This window comes from Camelus bactrianus, chromosome 3, assembly GCF_048773025.1.
Source record: "Camelus bactrianus isolate YW-2024 breed Bactrian camel chromosome 3, ASM4877302v1, whole genome shotgun sequence".
NCBI lineage: Eukaryota > Metazoa > Chordata > Mammalia > Artiodactyla > Camelidae > Camelus > Camelus bactrianus.
The window spans coordinates 78,735,415-78,752,256 of record NC_133541.1 but is presented as its reverse complement, the minus strand read 5'-3'; the positions used below and the strand labels follow the sequence as shown (position 1 = coordinate 78,752,256).

Genomic DNA, 16,842 nt, shown 5'->3' with positions numbered 1-16,842 from the left:
TAGGAAATGCAAAATAGATTAAAATTAACACTTTTACTTCTTTTAGTCAAACAGATGAGTACTTTAAAACAGTAAACACTAAATGAACTAAGAACAAAAGGAGCTATGCAGAGCTTGAAATGTATAGTATAAGTTGGCATAATTTTTTTGTTGTTTTTCATTTTTCAGTTTTATTAAGTAGAATTGTTACAGTTTACACATATACAATATATTGCATGTAAATACATATATACAATATACTGCACTTTTTAAAATTTACATATATGTACTGTTCATTGTTTCTGAGAACGTTTAGAGCTTTAGCTTTTTAAACTTACATAGTTATCAAAGGAATAAAGCCAATCACAAAATAAGACTTAATTCAAAAAGATACATATACTCTGCAATTAATAGCAACATTATTTATAATTGTAATTTGGCATAATTTTACTTTGCCTGTTGTTAATAGGTTTTAGTAGTTATCTTTAGACTTAAATTTGTTTTCTGTCCCTTTATTTGTTGTTACTACAAACAGATTTTTACCTTACTTTTGTGATCTCTTATTTTTATTTCAGGCAAGTCCTAAGAGAGAACAATTGCTTACAAACCTTATTACAACATTTGAAATCTCACAGCCTGACAATAGTCAGTAATGCATGTGGAACCTTGTGGAATCTCTCAGCAAGAAATCCTAAAGACCAGGAAGCGTTATGGGACATGGGGGCAGTCAGCATGCTCAAGAACCTCATTCATTCCAAGCACAAAATGATTGCTATGGGAAGCGCTGCAGCTTTAAGGAATCTCATGGCAAACAGGCCTGCAAAGTATAAGGATGCCAATATCATGTCTCCTGGCTCAAGCTTGCCTTCTCTTCATGTCAGGAAACAAAAAGCCCTAGAAGCAGAATTAGATGCTCAGCACTTATCAGAAACCTTTGACAATATTGACAATTTAAGTCCCAAGGCATCTCATCGTAGTAAACAAAGACACAAGCAGAGTCTCTATGGGGACTACGTTTTTGACACCAATCGACATGATGATAATAGGTCAGACAACTTTAATGCTGGGAACATGACTGTCCTGTCACCATACTTAAATACCACAGTGTTGCCCAGCTCCTCTTCATCAAGGGGAAGTTTAGATAGTTCTCGTTCTGAGAAAGATAGAAGTTTGGAGAGAGAACGAGGTATTGGCCTCGGCAGCTACCACCCAGCAACAGAAAATCCAGGAACCTCGTCAAAGCGAGGTTTGCAGATTTCCACCACTGCAGCTCAGATTGCCAAAGTCATGGAAGAAGTATCAGCCATTCATACCTCCCAGGAAGACAGAAGTTCTGGGTCTACCACCGAATTACACTGTGGGACAGATGAGAGGAATGCACTGAGAAGAAGCTCTACTGCCCACGCACATGCAAACACTTACAACTTCACCAAGTCAGAAAATTCAAACAGGACATGTCCAATGCCGTATGCCAAAGTAGAATATAAGAGGTCTTCAAATGACAGTTTAAATAGTGTCAGTAGTAGTGATGGTTATGGTAAACGAGGTCAGATGAAACCTTCAATTGAATCCTATTCTGAAGATGATGAAAGTAAGTTTTGCAGCTATGGTCAATATCCAGCTGACCTAGCCCATAAAATACATAGTGCAAATCATATGGATGATAATGATGGAGAACTAGATACACCAATAAATTATAGTCTTAAGTATTCAGATGAACAGTTGAACTCTGGAAGGCAAAGTCCCTCACAGAATGAAAGATGGGCAAGACCCAAACATATAATAGAAGATGAAATAAAGCAAAATGAGCAAAGACAATCAAGGAGTCAAAGCACAACTTATCCTGTATATCCTGAGAGCACTGATGATAAACACCTCAAGTTCCAGCCACATTATGGACAGCAAGAATGTGTTTCCCCATATCGGTCCAGAGCAGCCAATGGTTCAGAAACAAATCGAGTAGGTTCCAATCATGGAATTAATCAAAATGTCAACCAGTCTTTGTGCCAGGAAGATGACTATGAAGATGATAAGCCAACCAACTATAGTGAACGTTACTCTGAGGAAGAGCAGCATGAGGAGGAGGAGAGACCAACCAATTACAGCATCAAATATAATGAAGAAAAACATCACGTGGATCAACCTATTGATTATAGTTTAAAATATGCCACAGACATTCCTTCTTCACAGAAACCAGCATTTTCATTCTCAAAGAATTCATCTGGACAGAGCACCAAGACTGAACACATCTCTTCGAGCAGTGAGAATACATCCACACCTTCATCTAACGCCAAGAGGCAGAACCAGCTCCATCCAAGTTCAGCCCAGAGCAGAAGTGGTCAGACCCAAAAAGCCACCTCCTCCTCTTGCAAAGTTCCCTCTATCAACCAAGAAACAATACAGACGTACTGTGTTGAAGATACCCCAATTTGTTTTTCACGATGTAGTTCATTATCATCTTTGTCATCAGCTGAAGATGAAATCGGGTGTGATCAGACAACACAGGAAACAGATTCTGCTAATACTCTACAAATAGCAGAAATAAAGGAAAACAGTGGAACTAGATCAGCTGAAGATTCTGTGAGTGAAGTTCCAACAGCGTCACAGCACATTAGAACCAAATCCAGCAGACTCCAGGCTTCTGGTTTATCTTCAGAATCAACCAGGCACAAAGCTGTTGAATTTTCTTCAGGGGCCAAATCTCCATCAAAGAGTGGTGCTCAGACACCTAAAAGTCCACCGGAGCACTACGTTCAGGAGACTCCACTCATGTTTAGCAGATGTACGTCTGTCAGTTCACTTGATAGTTTTGAGAGCCGTTCGATTGCCAGCTCTGTTCAGAGTGAACCCTGCAGTGGAATGGTGAGTGGCATTATAAGCCCCAGTGACCTTCCAGATAGCCCTGGACAAACCATGCCACCCAGCAGAAGTAAAACCCCTCCTCCCCCTCCCCCTCCAACAGTTCAAACTAAGCAAGAAGTACCTAAAAATAAGGCACCTAGCACTGAAAAGAGAGAAGGTGGACCTAAGCAAGCCGCTGTAAATGCTGCAGTGCAGCGGGTCCAGGTTCTTCCAGATGCTGATACTTTGTTACATTTTGCAACAGAAAGTACTCCAGATGGATTTTCTTGTTCATCTAGCCTGAGTGCTCTGAGCCTCGATGAGCCATTCATTCAGAAAGATGTGGAATTAAGAATCATGCCTCCAGTTCAGGAAAATGACAATGGGAATGAAACAGAAAACGAGCAGCCTGAAGAATCAAATGAAAACCAGGAAAAAGAGGCAGAAAAACCCACTGATTCTGAAAAAGATCTATTAGATGATTCAGATGACGATGATATTGAAATACTAGAAGAGTGCATTATTTCTGCCATGCCGACAAAATCTTCACGCAAAGCCAAAAAGCCAGCCCAGACTGCTTCAAAATTACCTCCCCCAGTGGCACGGAAACCAAGTCAGCTGCCTGTGTACAAACTTCTGCCATCACAGAACAGGTTACAAGCACAAAAGCATGTTAGCTTTACACCAGGAGATGATATGCCACGGGTGTACTGTGTAGAAGGGACACCGATAAACTTCTCCACAGCTACATCTCTGAGTGATCTAACAATAGAATCCCCTCCAAATGAGTTAGCTGCTGGAGAAGGGGTTAGAGCAGGGGCACAGTCGGGTGAATTTGAAAAACGAGATACCATTCCTACAGAAGGCAGAAGTACAGATGAGGCTCAGAGAGGGAAAGCCTCATCTGTAGCTGTACCTGAACTGGATGATAATAAAACAGAAGAAGGTGACATTCTTGCAGAATGCATTAATTCTGCTATGCCCAAGGGGAAAAGTCACAAGCCTTTCCGTGTGAAAAAAATAATGGACCAGGTCCAACAAGCATCTGTGTCTTCATCCGGAACTAACAAAAATCAATTAGATGGTAAGAAAAAGAAACCTACTTCACCAGTAAAACCTATGCCACAAAATACTGAATACAGGACACGTGTAAGGAAAAGTACAGACTCAAAAAATAATTTAAATGCTGAAAGAACTTTCTCAGACAACAAAGATTCAAAGAAACAGAACTCGAAAAATAATTCCAAGGACTTCAATGATAAGCTACCAAATAATGAAGATAGAGTCAGAGGAAGTTTTACTTTTGATTCACCACATCATTACACACCTATTGAAGGCACTCCGTACTGTTTTTCACGAAATGATTCCTTGAGTTCTCTAGATTTTGATGATGATGATGTTGACCTTTCCAGGGAAAAGGCTGAATTAAGAAAAGGGAAAGAAAATAAGGAATCAGAAGCTAAAGTTACCAGCCACACAGAACTAACCTCAAACCAACAGTCAGCTAGTAAGACACAAGCTGTTACAAAACATCCAATAAATCGAGGTCAGTCTAAACCTGTCCTGCAGAAGCAATCTACGTTTCCCCAGTCCTCCAAAGATATACCAGACAGAGGGGCAGCAACTGATGAGAAACTACAGAATTTTGCTATTGAAAATACTCCAGTTTGCTTTTCTCGAAATTCCTCTCTGAGTTCTCTGAGTGACATTGATCAAGAAAACAACAACAACAAGGAAAATGAACCTATCAAAGAGACAGAGCCCCCTGACTCACAGGGAGAACCAAGTAAACCCCAGGCATCAGGTTATGCTCCTAAATCATTTCACGTCGAAGATACCCCTGTTTGTTTCTCAAGAAACAGTTCTCTCAGTTCTCTGAGTATTGATTCTGAAGATGACCTGTTGCAGGAATGTATAAGTTCTGCAATGCCAAAAAAGAAAAAGCCTTCAAGACTCAAAGGTGATAATGAAAAGCAGAGTCCCAGAAATGTGGGTGGCATATTAGCAGAAAATTTGACACTTGATTTGAAAGATATACAGAGACCAGATTCAGAACATGGTTTATCCCCTGATTCAGAAAATTTTGATTGGAAAGCTATTCAGGAAGGTGCAAATTCCATAGTAAGCAGTTTACATCAAGCTGCTGCCGCTGCGTGTTTATCCAGACAAGCTTCGTCTGATTCAGATTCCATCCTTTCACTGAAATCAGGAATCTCTCTGGGATCACCATTTCATCTTACACCTGATCAAGAAGAAAAACCCTTTACAAGTAATAAAGGCCCACGAATTCTAAAACCTGGGGAGAAAAGTACATTGGAAACTAAAAAGATCGAATCTGAAAATAAAGGGATAAAAGGAGGGAAAAAAGTTTATAAAAGTTTGATTACTGGCAAAGTTCGATCTAATTCAGAAGTTTCAAGCCAAATGAAGCAGCCCCTTCAAACAAACATGCCTTCAATCTCTCGAGGTAGGACAATGATTCATATTCCAGGAGTCCGGAATAGCTCTTCAAGTACGAGTCCAGTTTCCAAAAAAGGCCCATCCCTTAAGACTCCAGCCTCCAAAAGCCCTAGTGAAGGTCAGGCGGCTACCACTTCTCCCAGAGGAGCCAAGCCATCAGTCAAGTCAGAATTAAGCCCTGTTGCCAGGCAGACGTCCCAAACAGCTGGGTCAAATAAAGGGCCTTCTCGATCAGGATCCAGAGATTCCACTCCTTCCAGACCCAACCAGCAGCCGCTAAGCAGACCTATGCAGTCTCCAGGGCGAAACTCAATTTCTCCTGGTAGAAATGGAATAAGTCCCCCTAACAAGTTATCTCAGCTGCCACGGACGTCATCCCCAAGCACTGCTTCAACTAAGTCCTCGGGTTCTGGGAAAATGTCTTACACATCCCCAGGCAGACAGATGAGCCAGACAAACCTTACTAAACAAACGGGTTTATCCAAGAATGGTAGTAGTATCCCAAGAAGTGAGTCTGCCTCCAAAGGGCTAAATCAAATGAGTAGCAGCAACGGATCCAATAAAAAGGTAGAACTTTCCAGAATGTCTTCAACTAAATCAAGTGGAAGTGAGTCTGATAGGTCAGAGAGACCTGTATTAGTACGCCAGTCAACTTTCATCAAAGAAGCGCCAAGCCCGACCTTAAGGAGAAAATTGGAGGAATCTGCTTCATTTGAATCCCTTTCTCCATCTTCTAGACCAGATTCTCCCACTAGGTCCCAGGCACAGACTCCAGTTTTAAGTCCTTCTCTTCCTGATATGTCTTTGTCTACACACTCATCTGTTCAGGCTGGTGGGTGGCGAAAACTCCCACCTAATCTCAGCCCCACCATAGAGTATAATGACGGGAGACCTGTAAAGCGCCATGACATAGCCCGCTCCCATTCTGAAAGTCCTTCCAGACTTCCCATTAACAGGTCAGGAACCTGGAAACGTGAGCACAGCAAACACTCATCCTCCCTTCCTCGAGTAAGCACTTGGAGAAGAACTGGAAGTTCATCCTCAATTCTTTCTGCTTCATCAGAATCCAGTGAAAAAGCAAAAAGTGAAGATGAAAAACATGTGAACTCGATTTCAGGAACCAAACAAACTAAAGAAAGCCAAGTATCCACTAAAGGAACATGGAGAAAAATAAAAGAAAGTGAAATTCCTCCCACAAGCAGTTCTCAGACCACTTCCTCAGGTGCTGCAAATGGTGCTGAATCAAAGGCTCTCATTTATCAAATGGCGCCTGCTGTTTCTAAGACAGAGGATGTTTGGGTGAGAATTGAGGACTGTCCCATTAACAACCCTAGATCTGGAAGATCTCCAACGGGAAATACTCCCCCAGTGATTGATACTGTTTTGGAAAAGGGAAACCCAAACGCTAAAGATTCAAAAGATAATCAGGGAAAACAAAATGTGAGTAACGGTAGTGCTCCCGCTCGCACCGTGGGTTTGGAAAACCGCCTGAACTCCTTTATTCAGGTAGATGCCCCAGACCAAAAAGGAACTGAGACGAAATTGGGACAAAGTAATGTCCCTGCATCAGAGACCAATGAAAGTTCTCTCACTGAGCGCACCCCGTTTAGTTCTAGCAGCTCAAGCAAGCACAGTTCGCCAAGTGGGACTGTTGCTGCCAGAGTGACTCCTTTTAATTACAACCCGAGCCCTAGGAAAAGCAGCGCAGATAGCACTTCAGCCCGACCATCTCAGATCCCGACGCCAGTGAATAACAACACAAAGAAACGAGATTCAAAAGCTGACAACACAGAATCCAGTGGAACTCAAAGTCCCAAACGCCATTCCGGGTCTTACCTTGTGACGTCCGTTTAAACAGAGCTGGAATAATGAAACTAAGAATGTGTTATGTGTTAATTACAACTGCTATGTAGAAATTTTGTTTCAAATGAAACTTTAAAAGACTGAAAATTTTGTAAATAGGTTTGATTCTTGTTAGAGGGTTTTTGTTCTGGAAGCCATATTTGATAGTATACTTTGTCTTCACTGGTCATATTTTGGGAGGCACTCTTGATAGTTAGGAAGAAAATGGTAAAGCCAAGTATATTTGTACAGTATGTTTTACATGTATTTAAGTAGCATCCCATCCCATCATCCTTTAATTATTGCTTGTCTTAAAATAATTAACACTACAGATAGAAGATATGATATATTGCTGTTATCAATCATTTCTAGATTATAAACTGACTAAACTTACATCAGGGAGAAATTGGTATTTATGCAAAAAAAATTCTGTTTTAGTCCTTGTGAGTCCATCTAACATCATAATTAATCATGTGGCTGTGAACTTCACAGTAAAATGGTTCCCGATGAACAAGTTTACCTAGCCTGCTTTGCTTTACTGCATGAATGAAGCCGATGGTTCAATTTCAGAAGTAATGATTAACAGTTCTGTGGTCACATGATGTGCATATAGATAGCTATAGTGTAACAATTACACTATTTTGTGCTCAAAACAAAACAAAACAAATCTGTGTAACTGTAAAACATTGAACGAAACTATTTTACCTGAACTAGATTTTATCTGAAAGTAGGTAGAATTTTTGCTATGCTGTAACTTGTTGTATATTCTGGTATTTGAGGTGAGATGGCTGCTCTTTTATTAATGAGACATGAATCGTGTCTCACAGAAACTAAATGAACATTTCAGAATAAATTATTGCTGTATGTAAACTGTTACCGAAATTGGTATTTGTTTGAAGGGTCTTATTTCACATTTGTACTAGTAATTGTCAAAAGGGCCTCTTTTAAAAGCTTATATAAATTTTTTTCTTTAAATTCTATGCATTAAGAGTAAAATTCCTCTTACTGTAATAAAAACGATTGAAGCTGACTGTTGGCATTTAACCATTCCATGCAGTGGCACTTAACCTTTCTTGAAATTTATTTTTTTTTTATATGTGATTAGCACTTCCTGATGTTTAGTATTTTTCCACTTACTTTTTTTTTTTCTTACTCCACTGGAGTTGATTTTAAGAATTCATATTATAGCAATGTGAACTGCCTAGCACAGGACTGTGCATTGAACGTAATAGGCCCACGTAGAATATTTCTTTTTTCTTAATAGAATTCTATACCTGAGAAATTAATTGTTCTTAGGTATAAGTAGTCTCTTCCAAACCTGTCTTGGAAGGTAACTGTCTTGTCCCTTTATCTTCTCCCTCTTGCTACTGGATCTGGAATGAACACCTTTTATCACTGTATATGTTACAGCAAAATTCCAGCAGTCAAGTATAATCAGCACTTTGCCATGCTCAGAAAATGCATATCACATTGGAACTTCAGAGGTAGATTTAACACTATTAGGATATTCAAAAGACTATTTAAAAACACTTGCCTGTTAAGGAAAGCTTTGTTTCTGGTGGGTAGACTTGTCGGGTGTGTGTTCCAAGTGCACCTTCCTCACAGCAGGGAGAAAATCCTTCATGAAGGAAGATAAACTGATAGACTTATTAAAAAATGTAATTTAATATATCTTCCCAGAATTTGTTCTAAATGATTAGAGAGTAAGGATGATGATAAATGCTCACATAGTTGTTGAATAAATGAAAATGTATTTTTAATAATAAAATTCATGCACTCTGCATTTGGGGAAGGGAAAAGATATTTAGATATGGTGGGATGCTGGGAAAAGGGGGTGAGAAGGAGTTAGCACATCTACCTGGTGTCCTTGAAATCACATTATGTAGTTAATTATCTACCACTTACCTGTGTTTATCATTTACAACTAATGATTTTTTTTTTAAGCTAAAAATGCCAGTAAATAAGTGCTATGACTTGAAGTAAGGCATTTGACTCCAAAGCCCATACTCTTTCTACTGGACCACTTTGCAAACATCTGAATTACTGATCTTTGGAATATATCTACATTTAAATTTCTTATCAAATTTTATCTGAAGGAAAGTTTGCAAGAATATTAATTTTTCCTGTTTTTCTCAAAGGCTGCCTTATCCAATAGGGATACATGGATATGGGTCTTACTCTTCCTCTTCCTTTAGTCCTGATTTTCTGTTTTTCTGAATTACTGCATACCAGTTTTTATAAACCACTTCAGATACTTTTATGGAAAGAGATGGAGTGTAAGTCAATTCGAATAAAATTGCCTTTCTCAAGGAAGGAAAAAAAACATTATCAGTGCTGACAATGAAGAAAGGGTGCCTTCCATATGCCAGAGAACTCAGGAATTCCTGTAGAGGACACCTACCGGGAGAAGGTGCATTCAGTCTGTTGCCACTGAGAGAAAAGTTGCTGTATAAGACCCTCTAGTTAGAGATAATGGCTCTGGGTCAGTAAGGGAGCAAGTCTCATTTCTGCTTTTAGAAGTTCACAGGGTGCTGCCATAACTGATAGCAGGCCAAATATTCCCAGTTTATGCTTGTTACAAATGGCATATAGAGCCTAGTGCTGGGGATTAGTTGAGTTGCAATTCCTGTTAAGAGAAGTAAGGCAGAGCCCTATCCAGGCTTTGAACTGCAGCAAACCCAATCCTCTCCAAGGCAGTGGTTTTCAAACTAGAGTGCATTTGAATCACCAAAAACGCTTATTAAGACACAACCCCATACTCTGATTCTGAGTGAGGCCCCAGGATTTGCAGTTCTAACAAGTTCTCAGATGCCGCCACTTCTGCTGGTCTTGGAACCGTACTCTGAGAGCTTCTGTCCTGCATGATGGTAAAGAATCTCCTTGAGTGACTGCCTTCAGTTCTAGCCATTCCTCAGCCACTGGACTCAACAGCTGACAAAGTATACAAAAAAATAAACCCCCATCTCCTTCAGGCATGAAAGATTTGAACATCGAGTTATACAATCTGATACAGCCCATCTCAACTCTGAACAGTAGACAAATTTACCAGATATCAATGAACAGTTAATTCTAAAGACAACAACTGTATCTGTAGGACTGACTAATGTTCCCTTCGGAACAGTTGTTGAAAAGGCAGTAACTTCAGCAAATATCTAATTTGGATTTGCAATAAGATTAAAGACACCAAAAAAGGACAAAGGAGAACTCTGAAGTGAGGGCAGACTGATTTCAGATGAAAGGAAAATGTGCCTGATTTGTTAGTATACAGACAGCAACCAATTAACTGTGGCAACTTGGTATTGGAGAATAAACTTTACAAGTTAACTTGCACCAAAAGGAAAGTTAATGAGAGGGAAATGATGAAATAAAAAATAAACCCAAAAGGGTCAAATTGCACCATACAGTCAAAAAAAATTTTCCCATGAACTACAGACTGTCACCACAAGGTTACTGAACTGAAGGGATACATCTTGCTGAAGAAGGGAGCCAGTTGCACTATATCTGAATTCATGTTATCACAGGGTTTCTTTGTATCTAAGATAGGAAAATAACAGTGCCAGAAATGCAAAAAGTAAGTTGCCAAGAGCTGCATATTTGAGTAGTCAGATCATGCAAACTTACCAAACAAAAATAATTTTCAAAAGTCATGGCTGAAATAGAGTATATAAATTATTTTCTAAATTTCTAATTCCTTCATATTATGCTGACTTCTAAATAGTACTTTGTAGTGTTGAAACCTATGGACTTTGACTCCTGTAAACACCAGATCATTTTCCTGCCATTCTCCTAACTCTGTTCTGTGGTCTATAAAACTATATTCTGGTTTTTGTTAGACCAGTGATACTTCTTTCCACCTGTATGTTTTTTGTGTAATACATTGTTCTTGGTGCTAAATACACATTCTTCTGATATTCAGGATAACTCTTTATATTTGTGTCTATTTTCTTAAGTTATGACAATGTTACTTTTTTAATTAAAAATACTCAATGTATGCTAGTGAAGGTGACCATTGTATGTAAAGCAACATTAGTGAAAAATAACTATTGAGAACATTGTTAACATTACCTGCTCTACCTACACCACCTCTTGGAAACCAGACACTTAGCCTTACTGTTCGTCTCTGACCCACATACCTGGTCTTTTCTCCTGACCATGGCTACACCAGAGGCAGATACCTGACCATCATTAACTGGACAGTGACCAAAGACTTGTAAGTCTCGTCCTTAAAAAAACGACAACAAAAACCAATTTGAAAGGAGTCACAAAGGAAATTTCCGGTTGGTGATTGAGTGCTGGAACTGAAAGATTTTGTAGAGTTAAGACTGAGGTCACTGTGATTGGCATCGTGAAGCTAAAAGAGAAAGCCAGCTGGTACAGAGAGAAGGACCAGATATGGGAGGAAGGTATAGAAAGCAAGTGAGACAGCCGAGTTGGAAGCTCCTGGTGTTACCTCTGTCCCTGCCTTTTCTGGGACCTACTTCTCCTTCTCCTTGTGTTTAGGGCATTTGTGAACTTATAAACCCACTTTGTTCCTGAAGTAACTTGAAACTAACAGAAAACTGCATTTAGACACATCTTAGTGAGTTTTTTAAATCTCAGATACAGAGAAAGCTTTCTAAAAACATCTGTGGAAATAGGCTGCCTACCACACATACACAAAAAAAAGTTGGCATCAGATTTCTTCTCTGCAATACTAAATGCCAAAAAAAGAAAAACAGTGGAACAATACACACAGCATTTGGAAGCGAATGGAATATTACATAAGAATTCTGAAACCTGCCAAACTAGCATTTAATGTACCTGGAATACTTGTACCATTTGGGATTCTTACTATAATAGTTGTTAACAAGAAGACCTTCTTTAAAAGACAAGACGTTCATTTAAGGTAGCTCACAAGAGCTGTATGAAGGCAGAAAAATCAGTCCTGGAAACTATACAGCAGAAACAACACTCAAACTATACTGTGAAACTGCTTCAAGTAAAGACCCACTTGCTGCCCCCGAGCCCTTGGAACCCTCTGACGCCACCCTCACCATAAATTGAGGTTATATGCAGCGCTTGCTTCCTCACAGTGTTCACTTCTAGGATTGAAGTCTTGCTTGAGTGGACGTGATTGGCAGAAGCTGTGTCACGTGGAGCTGTGGAGTCCAGGAAAGCTCAGTTGTTTGATTTCTCTGTTGAGGAAGCTGGATTCGTAACACATGAGTTCTCCAAATCTACGAGGGGCATTTCAAAAGCACTAGGCAACCAGAATCCGTGGCATGTCTCTACCGTAGTGTTCCCATTGCCCAAGCAATTAAAATGAAAGGAAAAGTATTAAGGAAACTGTGTGAACAATAAACCTTTAAACTTGAATAAACATGTAAATAATTGTGGTTAATCTGATAGTGAATCTCAGTGTGAATATCCATGTGACTCAAAACTGAAAAGATTAAATGCTTAACAGTTTTAGTAATCTTAAATTCCAGGTAATTCCAACCCAAACTGAAGAGTTACAAAGGAGAGAAGATAGAAAAGCATGGTAAATTCCTATCTTAAGTATAGAGTATCAAAAGATACTATTTTACTTTTAACTTGGAAAAACACAAATTCAATTTTTAAATTTAGTGGTAACCCCAATGTTAGAAAAATTTCCATCCAAATCATGAGTCAAAAGAGTACAAGAAATCAAAGAACAGGGAAAATGGGGGAGAGGGAGAATTAGCAACAAAGAAGCATAAAATGACACAGTAATACCAAATAGTAAGTGGGCTAAACACATATAGTAAAATAACCACTCTCAAGTTGGAGTCAAGTAAAAAAATAAAATCCTCCAACTATAGGCCATTAATAAAAGGCACACTTAAAATGATCCAGAATGGATAAAACTAAAAATATAACCACATTTGCACAGGCATTGCAGAGGAAGAAGTAAAGGTAAATTTATGTCAGATAAAGTATAATTCTGGATAAAAGGCATCAAGCATAATAAAGATGAACATCAGTTACGATTTTCTTTAGATGTCAAATGATATAACATCAAGCATATGAAACAAAATTACCAACATAAAGAAATACTGACAAAAACCATGGAACCAGTGAGACTGTCAGTATTTGACAAATGACTCGGTCTATACAAAACAAAAGGAGAGTTATTATTTAAAATCACAACTTCCTTCCAAAAAGGGTGGATCTTGTTAAGGAAAGGGAAGAGTCTCAAAAGGTCCTTTTCTTTAGCTGAGGACCTTGATGGGTTTGGGATCAGTAAAGCCAAGCTTGGAGTTTGAGTGCGAGGAGGGTTAGAGCAAATATCATAGGTTTGCTTAAGAGAGGCAAGAACTTGACATTCTTGGGGTACCCGGGAATGGGGAGTTGAAGAGCAGAGGTGAGGGAGGACAACTGGAAAGAGGAGGCAGTAAAAACCCTGGTGATGCAGCAGCTAAAATGATTTTAGAAACTGAGACATACACTACTTGAGCCAGAACCTAAGTTCTCTGCAAAACCTCTGTTTCAGTAGTAATATATTCACTTGTTTTTAATTTTCAGAATCTTTTTTTTTAATAATTGCACTTATCTTCACCATCACCTTATCAATGATTATTTGATTTTAGTTGTAAGTTAGATGTAAGTGTTCACCATTGTTCACACTTTGGTTCTTTATGTTAATATAACTTGGCTTGGCTGGACTATGCCCTTAAATCGTTCCCCCCCCGCCCCCGAAAAGCTAATATACTTTATAAATCCTCACTTGTTTAAAATTGTTTTCTTTTGTCCTCACACAAAGGGTAATTTGAGTCACAACTTTGGTCACAATTCTTTTTCATCAAGACTGTTAACTTCTAATGTTTACTGAGGCTAAGAAGTTCAAGTATGAGTCTGAGTTCTCTTCCATGATAGGTAAAAACGGCCGACCTTGATGTTTTTTGGGTTTTGTTTTTATCCTTGAAATAAAGCAATTTTACTGGCGTAAGTCCAGCTGTGTGTCTTTTTTCCACAGCCCTGTCTTTTAATACTGAATCTCAATCTTGAGTCTTCAGCTCCGTAAATGTTCTCATGTTGTCTCTTTCCAGACTGACCAAAATTACCAAAATGGCCCTCTCCTCAGACACCAGGCAGAATTTTGGTGGTGTCTAAGTGGGAACCACAAGGTCAGTTCTTGGTGTCCAGAGGTTGCACTCTGTTCCTCTAGAAAAGGGAAGAACACCTGTCCTCTTTGGCATCAACATTTTCCCAGAAGAGTACCAAAGCAATGCTGCTTGTGTTCAAGTGCCTTAAAGGATTTGTAATGAAACAGTTTCATTAAGAAATTTTACTTACATTCTTACCTCCCATCCCAAGATATAGATATGAATCCAACAGAGGCTGGGTATGGAATGTAAACAAATCATACTCATAAACACCATGTTATACTCTGAGTTTTCTCCAACAGTGAAAGTTGTGTCATTAGATCAGGTGGGTGTTTCTGACTTTTAGTGATCCTAGGGCAAGTTCTCAGTCTTCAGTAGAAAGTGACTTCTGACACTATAGTAGATCATATTTCCAAAGATTACAAAATATACCACTTGCTTTTTTGCAGTATGAGTCTATTTCCCCTCCTCTGAATCTCAGCTGGCTCTATAACTGTTCTGACCAATAAAATATGGAGGAAGTTAGAAGACCAGGCATTAAAAAGGCCTGCCAACTTCCACTTTGTGAGCTGCAGGAAGCCAGCCACCATGTAAGAGGTCCTGAAACTACCATGCTGTGAGGAAGCTGTTAAAGAAAAAGCCACTCTGACACTTGTTAAAATGGTAAGGAAGACTTTATTTAGCCTTATTACTTAATAGGGATATTGCAACAGAGGAAAAAGATCAGTTCAAATCCAAATGCAGCAAAGACAGCCAGAAATTTATAACCAAAGAACAGAGTGAGGGGGTCATCGGATAGAAAATTTACTAAGGGGATTCTCGATGGCCCTTAGACTCATGAGAAACTTGAGCAGGAGTTATTTCATTATTTATATCTGTATCCCTAGCCCCTCACAGAGGACCTGGCACATAGTAGCTTCGCAAAATGTCCTTGTTGGATTTGTTAGAGGCCACCAAGTGATCGGTAGCACAGAAATTACCTAGTCTATCATTTCTTCCCCTTATCACTTTTTGTGTCAAAGCTCACAGGTCATCTTAGATTTCCAGCAGTCCCCCTGCTGCCCTTCCCACACGTATAGTCCTCCCATCACCACCCTGTATCGAAAGGGGATGGAATCCGGGACCCCCACAGATGCCAAAATCTGTGGATGCTCAAGTCCCTTACGTAAAATGGTCGTATTTATGTAGTATTTGCACATAACTTACACACCTCCTCCCATATACTTTACTCATTTCTAGATCACTTATAATACCTAATACAATGTAAATGCTATGTAAATAGTTATAAATACAATGTAAATGTTATATAAATAGTTGCCAGCATGCAGCAAATTCAAGTTTTTGTCTTTGGAATTTTTTGGAATTTTTTTCAAATATTTTTGATCATTGATTGGTTGAATCAGCAGCTGGAGAACCCTTGGATAGAGGGCCAACTGTACATCACATCTCTTCCTTAATTTCTCTTCTACTGCTGTCAGTTGTGACCCAGCTGTCTTAGCAAATTGTCCCTTGCCCACCTTGATCTTCTCTTTCCACCTTTGTGGCCTACCTACCTACCTAATGGCCTCAACCAAGGTTGATAGGTTGAATTTAGTGGCACATCTACATGAAGAAAAAGGAGACAGTTTGATAAAAATTACATCTGAAAACAAGTGCCATCAACCTCTAAAGCCGTTTCATCAGCTCCACAAGTTACCACATCCAACTTCATCCTCCTTTAGTTTAACCTGCTTTTCACAAGCATAAACATTTAAAAAGTTTGTATTCTATTGTTTTTTTAAATTATATCAATGTGGTAACAAAATTGCTGCTGTCTCCTCCTTCCCCTTTTCTTTGTATTTGCACAATATTTCAACAGTACTTTAGAGTTAAACAGGCATTACAACAAAGAATGGCACTCAGAAATATCAGCTCCATCGTTAACTCCCTTACTGTGTATGAACCAGGAAATACAACCAATTTTAATATTGTTTTTTTCTGTCTCCAATTATTTACATGGACCTAAGAAAACAACTCCATGGTAAAATAAGCTACTGCATGTATTAAACCTCAGACTACCTTGTTCATTTCCCACTTTTTCCATATGTAAACATAAAATGTTGATTTTCTGAAAGAAGTATTTGAATTTTCATGATGCAACTGAAGAATGAAAGCAAAGTCCTAAACTATGTATTTTAAAGTCTGGATTCATTTCATCCCTAAATGTTTGGTTTGGTTTGGTCATTGCATGCAGCTCTTTTTACAGGAATCTTGTGCATTTGGGAAAGAAGACATTTATATACATCAGCACCAAACTAATATGGTACTAAGACACTAGTACAAGGAAGATTGTGAGGCAGGAATTGAGGGGATGGAGAAAAAGTCAAGGGCTTTCAGTCAGACCAGCTGGGCATCTATGCTCGGCCATCATTAGCATGAATGGGCAAAATTACACAACCTCATTGAGATTCAAGCTTTTGAGGAGATTTTTGTTTCGTTTATTTTGTTTTTTCATCTGTATAAGAGAATATTTTATCTTGCCCGTTTTTTTTGCAAAGTGTGGAATAAACAGTCCCTACAAAAATATGAATGAAGGTGTGTTTAGTTGAAGAATGGAAGCCTCAAACAGTGTTTC

General features: G+C 38.9%; 1 protein-coding gene across 10 annotated transcripts in view; it reads left to right on the top strand.

Annotated features, from left to right (window-relative positions):
* The window catches only part of APC (APC regulator of WNT signaling pathway), a 125,853-nt gene extending 113,346 nt beyond the window's left edge, over nucleotides 1-12,507 (top strand). For all 10 annotated transcript variants that reach the window (XM_010971495.3, XM_074360461.1, XM_074360464.1 and 7 more), the window contains one exon: nucleotides 555-12,507. In XM_010971495.3, coding sequence (XP_010969797.2) covers nucleotides 555-7,134 — 6,580 coding nt within the window. In that variant the 3' untranslated portion in view covers nucleotides 7,135-12,507. The remainder of the gene's footprint in view (nucleotides 1-554) is intronic.
* Nucleotides 12,508-16,842: the final 4,335 nt, after the last annotated feature.